The 17,341-nt window shown below is 36.2% G+C and overlaps 1 protein-coding gene across 1 annotated transcript in view; it reads left to right on the plus strand.

The window, feature by feature from the left end:
• The window catches only part of PCDH15 (protocadherin related 15), a 532,120-nt gene that overhangs the window by 440,166 nt on the left and 74,613 nt on the right, over positions 1-17,341 (plus strand). The window contains exon 26 of the mRNA XM_032231542.1: positions 5,829-5,956. Coding sequence (XP_032087433.1) covers positions 5,829-5,956 — 128 coding nt within the window. The remainder of the gene's footprint in view (positions 1-5,828; positions 5,957-17,341) is intronic.

Below are 17,341 nucleotides of genomic sequence, written 5' to 3' on the forward strand. Positions count from 1 at the left end.
TTAAACTAATGTCTGCATAAATTTGATAGTGGTAAATATCAGAGAAGCAAGGGATGAGGGCAAAATGCACGCGGAATGATTTACGTTGTTTAAATCCTATTAGAAGGGAAAGCTGGTCGGGATCATTTCAAGATAGAATGCAAACTGATTTTTGTGTAAAGTAATACTTGATCCACGCTGCTTAAACTTTACCAAGAAGGGAAAGTCTGGTCAGATTATTTTGAATTATTGTTTGAAATTAAGGTTAAGAAAGGGAAAGTTTGATTATTCTTCTGTAAAGTAATATTTGAATATGTGGAATGATCCACGCTGCTTAAATTTTACTAGAAGGGATTATTTTTGAGTTAGATTGTATATTGATGTCTATACAAATTTGGATAAATGTTTATCTGAATACAAGGTTAAGGAAGAGGAATGGGAGAGTCTACAGGAGGTCGGGGTAAATAACAAAGAAGCAAGAGACGAGAATAAAATATAGATAGAATGACTTACACTATTTAAGCATATATAAAGATGGGGGGCTGAGCTTAACACAAAGAGTTTCTTTTTTTTTTCTTTTTTTTGGTTTTTTTTTCCTTTAATATATTGCTTTTATTTTTAATCCATATGAATATAAGATACTTTAGATAGAAGGCAGTGCCAGGTGTGGGCCCTGGGAAGTCGGGAGGAGTAGGGATGGGGATTTATGGGGGGTGGGTGGGTGGGTGTTAACATAGTCTCAATAAGAACAAGAATGCACTTATATACGGTTGTTCTTTTTTTTTTTTCCTTTTTTTTTCTCTTTTCTTTCTTTAAATTTTTTTTCCTTGGTTTATTTTACTTTTTATTAGATTATAATAAACAACACTTGAATAAAGGAATACACCAAGGAGGGAGGTAGAGGGAAAGAGGAGGGAGGAGTAAGGAAGGAGTAGGGGGAATGCAAGGAGGGCGTGTTGGGAGTAAGGGGAGAAGGAAGGTTTGAGGGGAAAGGGAAGTAGGAGGGGAGCATTAGAGGGAGGAAAGGAAAGTTGGAGGGGGTAGATGGGGTGTATGGAGGATGGAAGTGTCAGGTGGGGTTGTGAATGATGAGTTGTGTTTTCTTTTTTATTTTTTTTTATTTTTTTTTATTTTTTTTTTCTTATAGCAAATACCCTGTATATAAGTGATTGTAAAATGGAATGTGAAAATGAATAAAATATATTTTAAAAAAAAAGTTCATTTATTTCAGTAATGCAACTTAAAAGGTGAAACTAATATATGAGATAGACTCATTACATGCAAAGCAAGATAGTTCAAGCCGTGATTTGTCATAATTGTGATGATTATGGCTTACAGCTCATGAAAACCCCAAAGCCACAATCTCAGAAAATTAGAATATTGTGAAAAGGTGCAATATTCTAGGCTCAAAGTAGCAATAGCAATAGCAGTTAGACTTATATACTGCTTCATAGAGCTTTCAGCCTTCTCTAAGCGGTTTACAGAGTCAGCATATTGCCCCCAACAATTCGGGTCCTCATTTTACCCATCTCGGAAGGATGGAAGGCTGAGTCAACCCTGAGCCGGTGAGATTTGAACAGCTGAACTACAGAACTGCAGTCAGTGGAAGTAGCCTGCATTGCTGCATTTAACCACTGCGCCACCTCGGCTCCTTATGCTAATTAGCTAATTAAGCCATAACACCTGCAAAGGGTTCCTGAGCCTTTAAATGGTTTCTCAGTCTGGTTCAGTAGGAATCACAATCATGGGAAAGACTGCTGACCTGACAGTTGTGCAGAAAACGATCAATGACATCCTCCATAAGGAGGGAAAGCCTCAAAAGGTAATTGCAAAAGAAGTTGGATGTTCCCAAAGTGCTGTATCAAAGCACATTAATAGAAAGTTACATGGAAGGGAAAAGTATGGAAGAAAAGGGTGCATAAGCAGCAGGATGACCGCAGCCTGGAGAGGATTGTCAGGAGAAGTCCATTCAAAAGTGTTTGGGATTTTCACAGGGAGTGGCCTGAGGCTGTAGTCAGTGCATCAAGAGCCGCCACATACATGTCATATTCCTCTTGTCAAGCCGTTCCTGAACAACAAATGTCAGAAGCGTCTTACCTGGGCTAAAGAAAAACAGACCTGGTCTGTTGCTCAGTGGTCCAAAGTCCTCTTTTCTGATGAGAGCAACTTTTGCATCTCATTTGGAAACCAAGGACCAAGGAGTATGGAGGAAGAATGGAGAGGCACACACTGCAAGATGCTTGAAGTCCAGTGTGAAGTTTCCACAGTCTGTGTTGATTTGGGGAGCCATGTCATCTGCTGGTGTTGGTTCATTGTGCTTCATTAAGTCCAGGGTCAACGCAGCCATCTACCAGAAGATTTTGGACCACCATCTACCAGAAGATTTTGGACCACTTCATGCTTCCTTCTGCAGACGAGCTTTATGGGGATGCTGACTTCATTTTCCAGCAGGACTTGGCACCTGCCCACACTGCCAAAAGCACCAAAACCTGGTTCAATGACCGTGGGATTACTGTGTTTGATTGGCCAGCAAACTCGCCTGACCTGAACCCCATAGACAATCTATGGGGCATTGCCAAGAGAAAGATGAGAGCCATGAGTCTGAACAATGTAGAAGAGCGGAAGGCCGTTATTGAAGCATCCTGGTCTTGCATAACACCTCAGCAGTGCCACAGGCTGATAGCCTCCATGCCACGCCGCATTGAGGCAGTAATTGCTGCAAAGGGGCCCAAACCAAGTACATGTTTACACTTTTCAGAGGTCTGATATTGTTCTATGTACAATCCTTGTTTTATTGATTTCATGTAATATTCCAATTTTCTGAGATTGTGGCTTTGGGGTCTGCAATGTGCTCTACATGGGGCTGCCCTTGAAGAGTATTCAGCGACTTCAGCTAGTCCAGAATGCGGCCGCGTGAGCGATTGTGGGTGCACCTCGGTTCACCCACATAACACCTATCCTCCGCGAGCTGCACTGGCTACCTGTCGATCTCCGGATACGCTTCAAGGTGCTACTTGTCACCCATAAAGCCCTTCATGGTAGTGGATCTGGGTACTTGAGAGACCGCCTACTGCCAATCACCTCCACGCGACCAATCAAATCCCACAGATTAGGCCTCCTCCGAGTTCCATCTGCCGGTCAATGCCGACTGGCAACTACGCGGAGGAGAGCCTTCTCGGTGGCAGCTCCGACCCTATGGAACGATCTCCCCATGGAGATTCGCACCCTCACCACCCTCCAGGCCTTCCGCACAGCCCTTAAAATCTGGCTATCCCGTCAGGCCTGGGGCTAAAGACTGTAACCCACCCGAATGGTATGAATGTTGTGCTTTTAATTATGTACTGTTTTACGTGTTAAATGTTTGTTTCCCCCCCCCCTTCGAGTTGTAAGCTGCCCTGAGTCCCCCCAGGGAAAAGGGCAGCATATAAATAAACTCTCAATTCAATTCAATTCATAAGATGTAAGCCATAATCATCAGAATTATGAGAAATCACGGCTTGATCTATCTTGCTTTGCATGTAATGAGTCTATCGCATATATTAGTTTCATCTTTTAAGTTGTATTACTGAAATAAATGAACTTTTGCACGATATTATAATTTTTCAAGTTTCACCTGTATAGGAATGAAGCGATGAGGCAAAATGAAGATTGTTAATTAAATGTCAGTGAAGTTTAATTTGATAGATGTTTGAATGTATCCATATAATCCATATCCAAGAGAAAGAAATATTTTAAGTGTTTGATAACGGAAATCAGAGCTATTTTCATTACTGTGGTTTATATGATCCAATATTCAAAATTCTTGAACTGCTCTTCACAATATAGTTGCCAAGTAACAGCAACATATCACTTATTCCTTTGTTTGTAGCAGCTGTGGAAATAATACCCCATTGTGTTTGCTTATAACTATATTGATGTCAAACAAGACTGGTGACAAATCTAATAACAGGGAAAAATTACATTGAAGCAATCATTTTATATGGCACATCAGTATACACAAAAGCTCATCGCACGTTACTGAATTGTGAAAATCTAGTTTTGTGAAATTTATGGTAACACCGAAAATATTAATTATTTTCAGTTGGCTTTGTCATAACTTCTTTGACAATAGAACTCTAATATTTCAAGAAAACATAAAATAATATTTCAAGAATTGGATTGAGTCAGAAGACGTGGGAAAGGATCCCAGTCATGGATTCAATGATTCAAAAGAGTAGAATAGTATTTGCCAGTTAATAGTCTCAAGGTGCTTTTTCAAAAGGCAACTGGACTTTGTTTTTCCTTGAAGTGGTTTCGCTTCTCATCCAAGAAGCTTTTTCAGTTCTGAGTCAGAACATCAATCACAATTGAAGAAGCTTCTTCGATGAGAAGAAAAAAAAAGAATTTGTAATTTGAATGCTCCAACACTGGAAGTTTTTAAGATGTTGGATAACCATTTGTCTGAAGTGGTGTAGGGTTTCTTGCCTTTTGTAATCAATCATTAATTATAAGTTACAAACAACAATTGATAAATTCTAAGAAATCAATGGAAGATGTAGGACAGGTGAGAAGATGAGAAACGATGAGAAGTGAGAGGGTGTTGTAGGAATTAAGTGTTCAGCAGAATGATGGCACCGGCGAGGGGCGGGGGGAGAAGACTAACTCTATGTCTTGTTTTGGCATCCAATCCTCTAAGCTCTTTTTCTGTGTTGCTACTATTAAAATAACTCTTGCTGACTCACAAATTTTCAGTTGTTCGTATAAAATGACTATGCTATGACTCTGTGCACAGTCAGTCAAACTGCATGATCCATAAGGTGGTGTGGCAGTCCTTTCTCCTGTGACAGTATTTATCTATAAGGCAGTGATTCTAGACAATATATAACTTATACCTTACTTGCATGCCATTCAAAATGTATATAACCAATATGTTTGTTTGTTTATTATATTTATATGCCGCCCTTTTCCCCCGAAGGGGACTCAGGGCGGCTCACAACTCAAACCAGGGAAGGGGGATACAGACAAAAAATTAAAAAACGACACATAACAATGCATAATTTAAAACACACAACAGTCATACCATTCGAGATGGGGGCAACAGCTCTTACGTTATCCCAGGATAACATAATAGAATTGGAGGTGACAAGCAAAGTGGATGACCAATCTTGCACAGAATACCTATTAATAATGGTGAAAAGCAACCCTGAAATATGCTAAAAAATAGCATCTCTTTAAGCTTTTAGGATCAAGAATTTAATGATATTAACTATTTTCTGGGACCTGTATTTCGAATTACCTGAAGAATGAAAAAGAAAAATAACTTAAAACAAAGAAACATTTTAAGTCTTAAGGAAAAAATAAAACTCTTGTCATATTCATATTCAATATTTCTGTATTATCAAGGACAGTCAAGTTTGACTTTGTCCTTCATTGTAGAGTTTTCAAACTCTTTGTTCTGTTGATTTTTTTTTTGAGAAAGCAATTCTGTTTAATTTCCACTGAGTCAGAAAAATATAAACTTAGTTTCTTCTGAAACTTTAGAACAAAAGCATAAACTAATAATTTATGGTTCCTAAAAATGTAAATATGCAGCAAAATGTAAACTTAGTTTCTTCAGGAACTTTAGAACAAAAGCGTGAACTAATTATTTATGGTTCCTAAAAATGTAAATATGCAGCAAAATGTAAACTTAGTTTCTTCAGGAACTTTAGAACAAAAGCGTGAACTAATTATTTATGGTTCCTAAAAATGTAAATATGCAGCAATTTTCTTTACAGCTTTTCTAACAGAATGTAGAAGAGACATGCTTATTATGACTTAAGGCATTCAGTGTACTTTAATTTTGCTAACCCCTTGTTTTTTACTTTTAGGCAATACTGCAAAGATATTCATTGAGGTTCAGGATGAAAACGATCATGCTCCCATCTTCACGAAAAAAATTTATATAGGAGGTGTCTCTGAAGACGCTAGAATGTTTTCTTCCGTGATCAAAGTGAAGGTAGGAATTATGCTGAACAACCCATTTTGTTTTCAATATTTTTAGAAGGTACACTTATAAAGCCTACTATCCATTCAAACATGTACCCTAGAGTCTTATCTCCATGCAGAAAGATCACTTAGTATGCATACAGATTTTCAGCTATCTGAGAATGGAAGCTTTGCTTATTGCTTATTATTTAACAGAAATTTCCAAAACTGCAGAAGAAGAGTTAGAAGGAATTTGAAAATGAGAGCTGGGCTCAAAATTGCTACACTCCCTTAAATACAGAAGCAGCTTCTATAATAATTCTTTGAGTTTTTATAAATGAAGGGATTTTTTAATTACTGCTTTTTAAATCCCAATGTAGCCTATTAATACTTCCAGTTAGATCCAATATTTTTAACTTATTGTATGTATTGATATAATAAATTATTTCTACTACATGCTGCCCACTCTTTAAAGTATAATTATTCATAGAATAACAAAGTTGGAAGGGACCTTAGAAGTAATCTAGTCCAACCATGTGCATGAGCAGGAGAACCTGTACCATTTCAAACAAATGGCTGTCCAGTCCCTTCTTGAAAGCCTCCAATGATGGGGCACCCAGTACTTCTGAAGCAAGCCATTCTACTGGTAATTGTTCTCACCATTAGAAAATTTCTCCCTAGTGTTAGGTTACTTCTCTCCTTGATTAGTTTCCATCCATTGTTTCTTGTCTTTCCTTCAGGTGCTTTGGAAAATAGTTTGACACCTGTTCTCCTCAGTTATCAGAACATTGTTATCATGTTTCCCCTAGTTCTTCTTTTCACTAGACTTGACATACCCAATTCCTGCAACTGTTCTTCGTATGTTTTATTCTCACTTAAATATAGAGTCAGCTTCTGTTCTTTGAGTTTTGATAAATAAAGGGCTTTTTAACTACTGCTTTCTTTTTTAATCCCAAAGTATGCTGTTAATACTTCTAGTCAGATCCAGTATTTTTTAACTTGTTGTACTTATTGATATAATAAATTGTTTCTAAAATATGATGCCTACGCTTTAAGGTATAATTATTCTTGCTAACCCATTCAAAATCTGAACTCCTGTATCTTACCCAGAAGATGCTACTTAATGTTGCTACCAGTTGAAAGGTTGGAAAAGATTATTGATGAGAAGTGTGTTTTTGTAGCTCAATCCAGCTCTTACCCTAGTTGCAATATCTCTGAATTAACATAATTAAGAACTGCCTGAAATAAAATATGGAAGAAACACCTGCTGTTGTTGTTCCATTAGGGTCAATGAAGACAGAATTCCTTATAAATTAGGAACTACTTTTCTATCTAAAAAAAAAGTTTATACACTTTTCCAGATCCGTTATTGTACATAAAATACAAAATGAGGTCGATAACAAGCTAAATCTAAACAAATATAATGAATTATTTGGTGTACTGAAAATAGAATCACTTCTGAATGTAGAGATAAGCTACATACAGAGCATTGGATATTGCCTGAAAAATAACTTTGTACCTTTTCATAGAACAATTTTATCATTATATATCTTACTTATTTACTTTATTCTCATTGTACGTATATGCAAATTATATACATACAACAAAATTCACACAACATCCAGAGACCAGACCCAATATACATAACAATCCCCAAATACACCCCCACCCACCGAAAAAATTCCCCGCCCCTAAACCACCCAAGCATCCACACAACAGACCCAATAGTGCTGTCCAATAGCTCACTGATGGTGGCCCTTTATCTATGACTTTAAAGACATTTTATTTGTTGGACAAATAGTAGTATGATTATAAGGTGAATATTCAGTGCGGTATCTGATTTCTTTATATCATGCACATTATATATATATATATATGTGTGTGTGTGTGTGTATGTATATATATATATATATATATATATATATATATATATATATATATATATATATATATATATATATATATATATATATATATAGAGAGAGAGAGAGAGAGAGAGAGAGAGAGAGAGAGAGAGAAGAGAGAGAGAGAGAGAGAGAGAGAGTGAGTGTCACAACCCCTGGTAAGCCCCAATTATGGGAGGGAGCTAACTGCTTCCATCATCTGTCAATCGGCTCGTCACAAGAGTCCATCACGACAGAAACCCAATATTTTTACTGTTGCCTTTGTTATATTTGTGTTTTTTATTTGTGCTGATAAATAAATAAAAGGAGACTAGTATAGATCTATTTCAAGCTATTTAGCTCTCATCAGCTAGCCATACCCTTACTGGGATTTGAACCTGGGCTATATTACATACTAGGCAGACTTCTTAGCCATTAGGCCACAGGCTCTTATCCATTATCAGTGAAAGGTATCTATTAGATTTCTTTTACAACCCCCGGTATGCCAAAATATGGGAGGAAGATCACTACTTCCATTCTCTGTCCTTCGGCTCGTCACAAGAGACCATCCAGGCAGAAACCCAATATATATATATATATATATATGTATGTATGTATGTATGTATGTATGTATGTATGTATGTACGTACGTACGTACGTACGTACGTACGTACACCATCTGTATACCTTTTTTCCATGCTGTATGTTAAGTTCCCTCTAAGATTTTAAGGCCATGTATGTAATACTCCTTCCAGGTTTTCCCGCATTAACTACAGAAAAATTTTTCATTTGGTTGTATGATAATTTAATATAATTTGAGCTCCTAATGCAGTATATGGAGCATAAGAAAAATGAACAAATCATATTTATTCATCAAATTTCTTACACCTCCATCACAGAAAATCTAACGGGCATTATTTTTTAAACATTGTTTGGGATATACAGTAGACTGAAAACATTTTCAGGCTGATTAATGTTGTTTTAAATCATAAGAAATACTTCTTTAACTTTTATTGATTTTCCAAAACTGGATATTTATTGTAAAAATCTTGTTATACAGATAATAAATAACTAGTAATATTAATGTTGATCATATATTTAAATTTCTGATCAAAAATAAATTGTTGGTTTTGCTTTACATATAGTTCCTTTTTAAAAATCCAAGCATTTTAGGTGTTTCTGAAGCTCCCAAATCATATGGGCCAGATTTCGATCAACTAAAATGTTTTGATAATTTTTCTGATTCTATCATTTCTACCTCTTATGTGGAACCATTATAAAAAATGGGGAAACAACCGATAAATAACAAAATACTGTACAACTAAATATTTTCTGCTTTACATCTTTTTAAAAACTATGTATTGAATTTTAGGATTCCAAATTCACAGTAACTCTTCTTATACTGGAGAAAGCCTGAAGTAATGAATAAAGCAAAGGGTATAGAAAAATGCCATTTTGGTTTTGAAGTTCAAACCTTACACTAAAAACAGAATCAAAAGGATATTTCTGATTACTTAGCTCAGTTGCTGCATTTTAATGGAAAGGGAAGTTCTATCGGTGCAAATTTAATAGGAGGGATCATTAAAATTCACACTTAAAATAAGATGTAAGAAAAGAAATAGTTGATCTCTTGAGTAAAAAAAAAAGGCTCTAAATTTTTGCTGAGGTAGAAATGTTCCGTTATTATTGCTATTCCTATGAGTTTCTCTACAGGTCATTGACAATGATAAATGTATGTGAAAACTTGAAAATAGGAAATATCAGAAAATTTTGATGTCAGATTTTTAACTCTTCAGGAGATTGTATGTTTTATATTCTGAGCCAGATTCTAGTACATTAGTTGATCATATTAGATAAACAGCCTTTTCCAAATAATGTGTTTTAATTGAATCTTAAAAGGAAGAGTTGTCATGGTGCTGTTGAGTTTTTATTCTGAATGAGAGAACATTGGACATTTGCGGTTTATAGTGCTGCCAAATTACTAGTGGAGAATCAGTGGAGAACCACAGCTAGATTTTTTTTTTTATTTTTTTTTGCTTTCCAGCCATATAAATTCGAGAAATGTAAGCTGCTGTTTACATATGTTCAGATTAAAATGCAAACCAACCTAATTACTCCCTACTGCTATTAAGACAGGTGTGAGGCTTTGCTCACCACAATTTCTTCTCATTTGTGGCATGTTCTCAGTAAAAACCAAGCCAAATAGATGATTCTTCAGATGTGTTCTGTTTTTTCCAGACTGGGAGAAGGATGGGAAGCTGCCAGAGGCATCAGTAGCAATGTTATTCCTTGGGAGAAATTGAAACTTAAGGAGTAAAATACAGTTTTAAAATATTCTTTCCATATGCCAGAATACTGATCAAGCTATCATGTGGCTATTAAAACCAGTTGCATTAAATGTAAACACACATTTAACATATGCCTCTCAAGACTTTGATTTTTCTTTAACAAAAGAGAAACCAACCCTCAGTTGTATCAATAAAGAAGAAAAAGAGGAATAAAGAACACTATTGTCCATACTGAGCTGCCAAAGAGTGTGGTTGTGTGTTGGGAAATCTTTGTAATGTAAAAGAGAATCCGCAAAGAAGAAAAGATATGTCAAAGTGAAGCTAATTATGGATCTTATGAAGCTTTGAATCTTCATTATTTATGTGTTTATACGTTTCGGTTCATACCAAATAGAATAACAAAATAACAAAATGACAGAGTTGGAAGGGACCTTGGAAGTCTTCTAATCTAACCACTTGCTGAAGCGGGAAACCCTACACCATTTTAGACAAATGGTTGTCCAGGCTCTTCTAAAAACCTCTAGTATTAGACAGCACACAACTTTTAGCAGCAAGTCATCCCACAAATTAATTGTTCTGTCAGGAAATTTCTCCTTATTTCAACATTGGATCTCTCCTTGATTAGTTTTCGTTCATTGTTTCTTGTTCTACCCTCAGGTGCTTTGGAGAATAGCTTGACTCCCTCTTCTTTGTGGCAACCCCTGAGATATTGGGACACTGCTATTATGTCTCCCCTAATCCTTCTTTTCATTAAACTATACATACCCAATTCCAGCAACCGTTCTTCATATGTTTTAGCCTTCAATGCCTTAATCACCTTCGTTGCTCCTATTCTATTTTTGCACAATCATGTGAGGGGTTATTTGTTCTGGGAGACACTCCACAGAACAATCATGTGTTGAAGTGGATCAGGATTTAGGCATCCCTACTTCTAGTCCAACATCATAACTACTATACCACACTGGCTTTATTTATACATCAGATTTTGAATTTGACACAAATATAGACAAGACTGCAGGCCATAAGCATAACCATGTCTTGCCAAAAAGATATATTCGTTAGAACATTTCTTTAAATGCCATTCACATAAATGTTATTCTTTTAGCAAGCAGTATTATGATGAATGACTGTTGAGATTTGCTCTGCTGAGGAAGAAAGGTGCCATTTTTACATTTTCGATTTTCTACTAGATTAAGATTTGTACTTTGGAGGGGGGGCTGAACCTAAATAATATAAATAATCTAAAATAAATATTAGAAATAAAACAAAATCTTGCAACTCATAATGTGAGGAAAATAAAGATAGATGAGCAGAGTGTCAAAATATGTTCAAAAAAAATAAAATAAAGTAAAGCCATTTGTAAGGACGAAACAGAAAAATGTTATCCACAATGCTTTGTCAAAGAAAATTCTGTCCCTTCCCCTTAGCCAAAAGAATCAGAGTAGTCATGGGCAGCTGCTGGAGAAGAATTGACTTATTAAGACCTGTGGGAGAAGCCACTGGTTAGGACTAACAGATGAACCAGAAGTGTAGATTAGTTAGCATCAAGATACTTGAAGGATTATCTATTCCAGTTAGCGTCAACTTGTCCAAGGATTCCCTATAGAAGATGATATTGGAAATGCCCCATTTTCATAAGACAAGGAGGAACTAAGGCAAGTAGGTTTTATATTGTCACTTTTGGATCTCTTCTTTGAAATAGCCTGCATCTAAAAGTTAGACTGCACCTTTTCCATAGGAGAGCAAAACTAAACTAAGGAGTTTTAAGGTGTAATTCTTCAGCACCATGATGTTCTTATTCTACACATTACTATTATTGCCGTTTTTTTATACTCTCTTGAAACCTGCTGAGAATCTGAATGGTTTGGTAGCTCAGTCCAGAAGACAGGATAGAGGTACAAAGCAGAAATCAACCAATACCCAAATACTCTGTGATTCAGGAACATATCGAAATTCTTTCTTGTTTAGGAATGCTCAAAGCTTCTTTTAACCTTTCCTGCCCAAGAAGAAGAGCCACTAGGCACATTGTATGGTACAGAACGTCTAAGCTCATGATTCAAGACAAAACATTTTTTTTAACCAGGATTTTATAAACAAAGTTTCATAGTCAGCATCACATTAAGTGAAGGGCAAACCAAGTAGTGTGATACAGGTATTCCTTGACTTACAACCGTTCGCTTAGGGACTATTCAACGTTACAATGGTGCTGAAAAAAGTGACTTATGACCATTTCTCCCACTTACAACTGTTACAGCATCCCCATTGATCATCGTGTGATCAAAATTCAGATGCTTGGCAACTGTCTCATATTTATGACAGTTGCAATGTCCCAGGGTCACGTGATCCCCTTTTGCAATCTTGCAATGTCAGTGGGGAAGCCAGATTCACTTAACAACTGTTTTCCTAACTTAACACCTGCAGTGATTCGTTTAACAACTGTGGCAAGAAGATTGTAAAGTGGGGCAAAATTCACTTACTCAATTTTCACTTAGCAATAGAAGCTTTGGCTCAATTGTGGTTGTAAGTCAAGAACTTCCTATATGGAAGTGTTAAGAGCCGTGAAGCCCCCTTCACGGCTCTTAACACACGGCAGACAATTAAACTTAAAAGGAACTTTTCTTTATCAGTTCACAGTTCAAACTGGCTTCGAGCCCAAAAATAACATAAATACAAGTCTTTGACCAGATAACGTAATGAAAACAAATCTTTCTTACGGCAACTCAATTTGAAGAAAACGAAAGCGAAACACTTCTTCCCAAAGTCTCTATGAATCAGGGTTACAGACATACAGAGCACTTATCCAAGTGAATCTTACAGAAACCACGACTGATGATCAAACAATGTTGTACAAACCAAGGCACGCACGGAGGAACGTTGACTCCAGCGACTAGGGCATGGCAGCATCCGTCCTTTTATCTCCAAACTTGCTTCTAACCAGCCCCAGCTGCATAATGAATCTTGTATCCCGAAAAGACTCACAGCAGACATCTGCTGAGTCACAACAGAACCCCATCAACCAGTCCTTTATGAGAAGGTACTTTACTAAGAAAGCTACTACTTCAGTTCAGTGATTCATTACTTGAGACAACTGCAGAGATTTTGCTCCTCCTAAGTTGTTCTTTCTTAAGAATGCCTCTGGGAACAGGTTGCCAAGGTGGCTAGACTATTTTCTTATTCAATTATCTGTGTCTTATACATCTCAAAATTAATGACTGCATTCCTATGGCTACGTATCTAGAGTTCTGATTTAATAAGATGGGTAACCATGCTTGGACATGCTGCCTAGAAAAATTGATCATTTTTAACTGAAGAACAGTCCAAATAAATTTCTTCAATCTCCATTCATTTTTAGTCATCCATCTATCGTTATTCAACATGGAAAAATGTTTTATTTATTTATTTGTCTTGTATGCCGCCCACTCCCGGAGGACTCCGGGCGGCTCACAAAAGACAAGGGAAAGGGGGAAAACGAGACAAAGACAACATATTAAAAACAAAACCAACATTCACAATTTCCGTGGAGGTAGATGCTTCTCAGCCCCCCCCCCCAGCCTGCTGGAACAGCCAGGACTTGGTGGCTTTGCGGAAGGCCAGGAGGGTAGTAAGGGTCCGGATCTCAACAGGGAGCTCGTTCCAGAGGGCCGGAGCTGCAACAGACATTGGCTGGCAGATGGAATCCGGAGGAGACCTAACCTGTGCGATCTAATTGGTCTGAGAGAGGTAATTGGCAGGAGGCGGTCTCTCAGGTACCCAGGTCCGATGCCATGTGGGGCTTTATAGGTAGCGACCAGCACCTTGAAGCGGATTTAAAGTTGAATCTTCAAAAGCCACAATTTCTGGGAATTCTGAATGCCTTAGTTTCCACATAACTGCAGATTGGACAAGACAGTTCTACATTATTTCATATATTTGGAGCTAAATAACAAGTTATTTTGGCTTGTGTACTCTTGTAGTTACCATATACATTTCTCTCCATGGTGGTATAATTTTAATATCCTGGATGATTAGTTTTTATAACTATTAATTTTTACTGTAGGAAATTTATGTGCATTGGAATAAAATAAAGCAAAGCAGTTACATGCTTCTAAAGTGATCTCCGTTTATTTATCTGAGAGCCATGAAAAAAGGCTTCAGTCTGATGGATGCTTATGTAGTAATTTAAGTTGAAATTAATTCCTAGTATTTTGACTGTAAGACATTGCTGTAGCTTAAATGTCCAAAGAGTAATTATGTACTTCTATTTCCTGTACTGAAATACAATATGAATCAGAAATATAGTCTCTTGTATAGCATTATTGGCAGTCTCCTATTAAATTGAATTAAATGTTTTGGAGCAAATCAAAAAAGAAGGCCTTTCTGAAAGACTAATTAATTTAACATGAATAACAACAGCCAGGCAAGGAGTTATATCAGTTCACATATATTTCATGAAAAATTAAAAAAGGTGCAGTAAATGTATCTTTTAACTTTACAAATGTAATCCTATTTACAACAGGAAACTAATAAAAAAATTAAATCTATCTTTCTATTTATTGTGGGGTTCTTAATAAAATACCTATTTTGATAAAGTTTAAATGTAAAGCATTTTTTAAATATATGACCTCAATACCTTCCCCTGCCCCCACCCACCCACCCACCCACCCACCCACCCACCCACCCACCCACCCACCCACCCACCCACCCACCCACCCATCTATCTATCTATCTATCTATCTATCTATCTATCTATCTATCTATCTATCTATAGATAGATATAGATATCTATATAGAGATATAGGGAAGCAGTATGCTTCCTCCCATATTTGGGCATACCAGGTGCTTTGACAAAAGAAAAAAATACTTAATCATTCTCTTGACTCAGCTGATAAGGGAGGAGAGCTTGTGGCTTACATGTTAATATAACTGCCTAATATGTAAAAACAGCCCAAGTTCGAATCCCAGCAAGGGTATGGCTGATGAGAGCTAAATAGCTTGAAATAGATCTGTACTAGTCTTCCTTCATTTATTTATCAGCAAAAATGCAACACACACAGATAAATATACATCTGTGCACTTTCAATGACATGCCTACAACATATATTAAAGCATCTTATTTTTTTATCTAAACCAATTATGTTTTAAAAAAATAAAAATAAATTCAGAGGAAAGTACATCCTGCTACGTAACTAAAATTTGAGCATTTTAATAATTAATAAATTAATAATGAATTAATTAAAATTAATAGACATACATATGCAAATACTTATAAGGTGAGTTTTGCTACAATTCTAGTATTTCATTTTTTCTCTTTTCAACCTTTTCTCCATTTTCCTCAGGAATAATATTTTTGCCATCACCGAAAAATGATCGGTCCCACATTCTGAATCTTCCATCAGCCTTGTTTTCTTTATTAATTCTACACAGCTTTTTATCACAAACACAATCTAATCAGCATGCTTTTCAAAGTGGATGCCTCCCTTAGCCACATGCACATTTAAATGGGATTAAGTTTAAAAAACATAATCAAAATAGGCCTACGAACAGATATTTATAACCCTCGTTCTTATTTATTTACTTAAGCATTTCTGTAGTTGCCCAGTGTCATGCTATGTGACTTTGAGCCCTATACAAAAAGAACTGAAAACTCTAATGAATACAAAAATAACTTATTTCATTCAAATGTACTAAAATAATAAAATGGCGGTCAAAACTGAAATCTTCATCAATGGTGGACTCAGTTCATAATAACATCAAGACCCGGAGGGGCAGAGGGCTCTCCCCATGACTCAGGACTTTTTCTCTCATCAATTCACAACAAGAACAACATTTTAACATATTCATTCAGAATACTTTACATTTTTTTTTCTTAAACTCATCTCTAGGTCTTTCACTATCACCATTCACTGAAATATCACATGTAATTATTACTCATCTATCAATTCCTACTTTCATAGGTGCACTAAATAGGATAGATGGCATGAATTCATATTTCTGGTGTGCATTTCAGCTTTTTAAATTTAGAATTAAATGTATACCTTCCATGTTTGCACTCTTCAAGTCCAAAGATTCAGACCACCATCAATCAGATCAATGTCTTCTATCCTTGCTGCTAACTTGAGAGTAAATATTATCTCATTGCGTACACATCCTTTTCATAATAAATAAGTATTTTAAAAAATAGTTGCATCTATTTGTCTATGAAATTTGTTGCGGCTCTTAGCATGAATTTGTTTAAATATTTTGCATCTCAGTTGTTTTGCAGACATTTTTCCTCTCTGCATTATCTAGTGTTATTTCTTTATTCAGTCTGCAAGGTTCAATTAACACATTAGCCGGTAATTGATTAATTAAAAGACTGAGGTTCTCTGTTTAATAGTGTTGACATATTCCCTCAGTGTTTTACAGTTCATTAACATCTGGTTATAACATAGAATGCCTTAAGTGATGTTTGGGTTTTTTTTGCTCACCTTTTCTCCAGACTTTCTGACAAGGAGTAATGAGAGGTCAAAAAATGCCCTTTGCATTATTCAGTTTTTAATTAGTTAAGTACCGTAGTAATTTTGTCAAAATACTTTCTAAACTCTGAATTATCCTAGTTTTATCTTAAGTAATGACACAATATTTCTCACAAACAGTTAATGTTTCATGCCATTACTCATCACTTCCCCATCTCCCTTTGTGCCGCAGAATCCTTGAACTGCAAATTCAGGTTATAAAAGAGAATGGTGGGATATAGATCCCCATGATCCCCAGAAGCGGCACCAAAATCTTCAGTATTCAAAAGCTCTGCCAAGATAAATCAGATTTCATGAGTACATAAATCTCTAAAGATATATATATATTTAAAGTCACAACCCCTGGTATGCCCAAATATGGGAGGAAGGTCACACTTCCATTCTCTGTCCTTCGGCTCGTCACAAGAGACCATCCAGACAGAAACCCAATATTTTTTTTTTACTGTTGCCTTTTTATTACATTTGTTATGTTTGTGCTGATAAATAAATAAAGGGAGCTTCCTCCCATATTTGGGCATACCAGGGGTTGTGACTTTAAATACCTTTCACCCTGGCCTGGCTGATAATGAGTCGAGCTCTGTAGCTCAATGGTTAACACATCTGCCTAAGAGGCAATAGAGCACAGGTTCGATTCCCAGCAAGGGTATGGCTAGCTGATGAGAGCTAAATAGCTTGAAATAGATCTATACTAGTCTCCCTTTATTTATCAGCACAAATAAAACATACATACATACATACATACATACATACA

The sequence above is a fragment of the Thamnophis elegans genome, chromosome 15 (genome assembly GCF_009769535.1).
Source record: "Thamnophis elegans isolate rThaEle1 chromosome 15, rThaEle1.pri, whole genome shotgun sequence".
Taxonomy (NCBI): domain Eukaryota; kingdom Metazoa; phylum Chordata; class Lepidosauria; order Squamata; family Colubridae; genus Thamnophis; species Thamnophis elegans.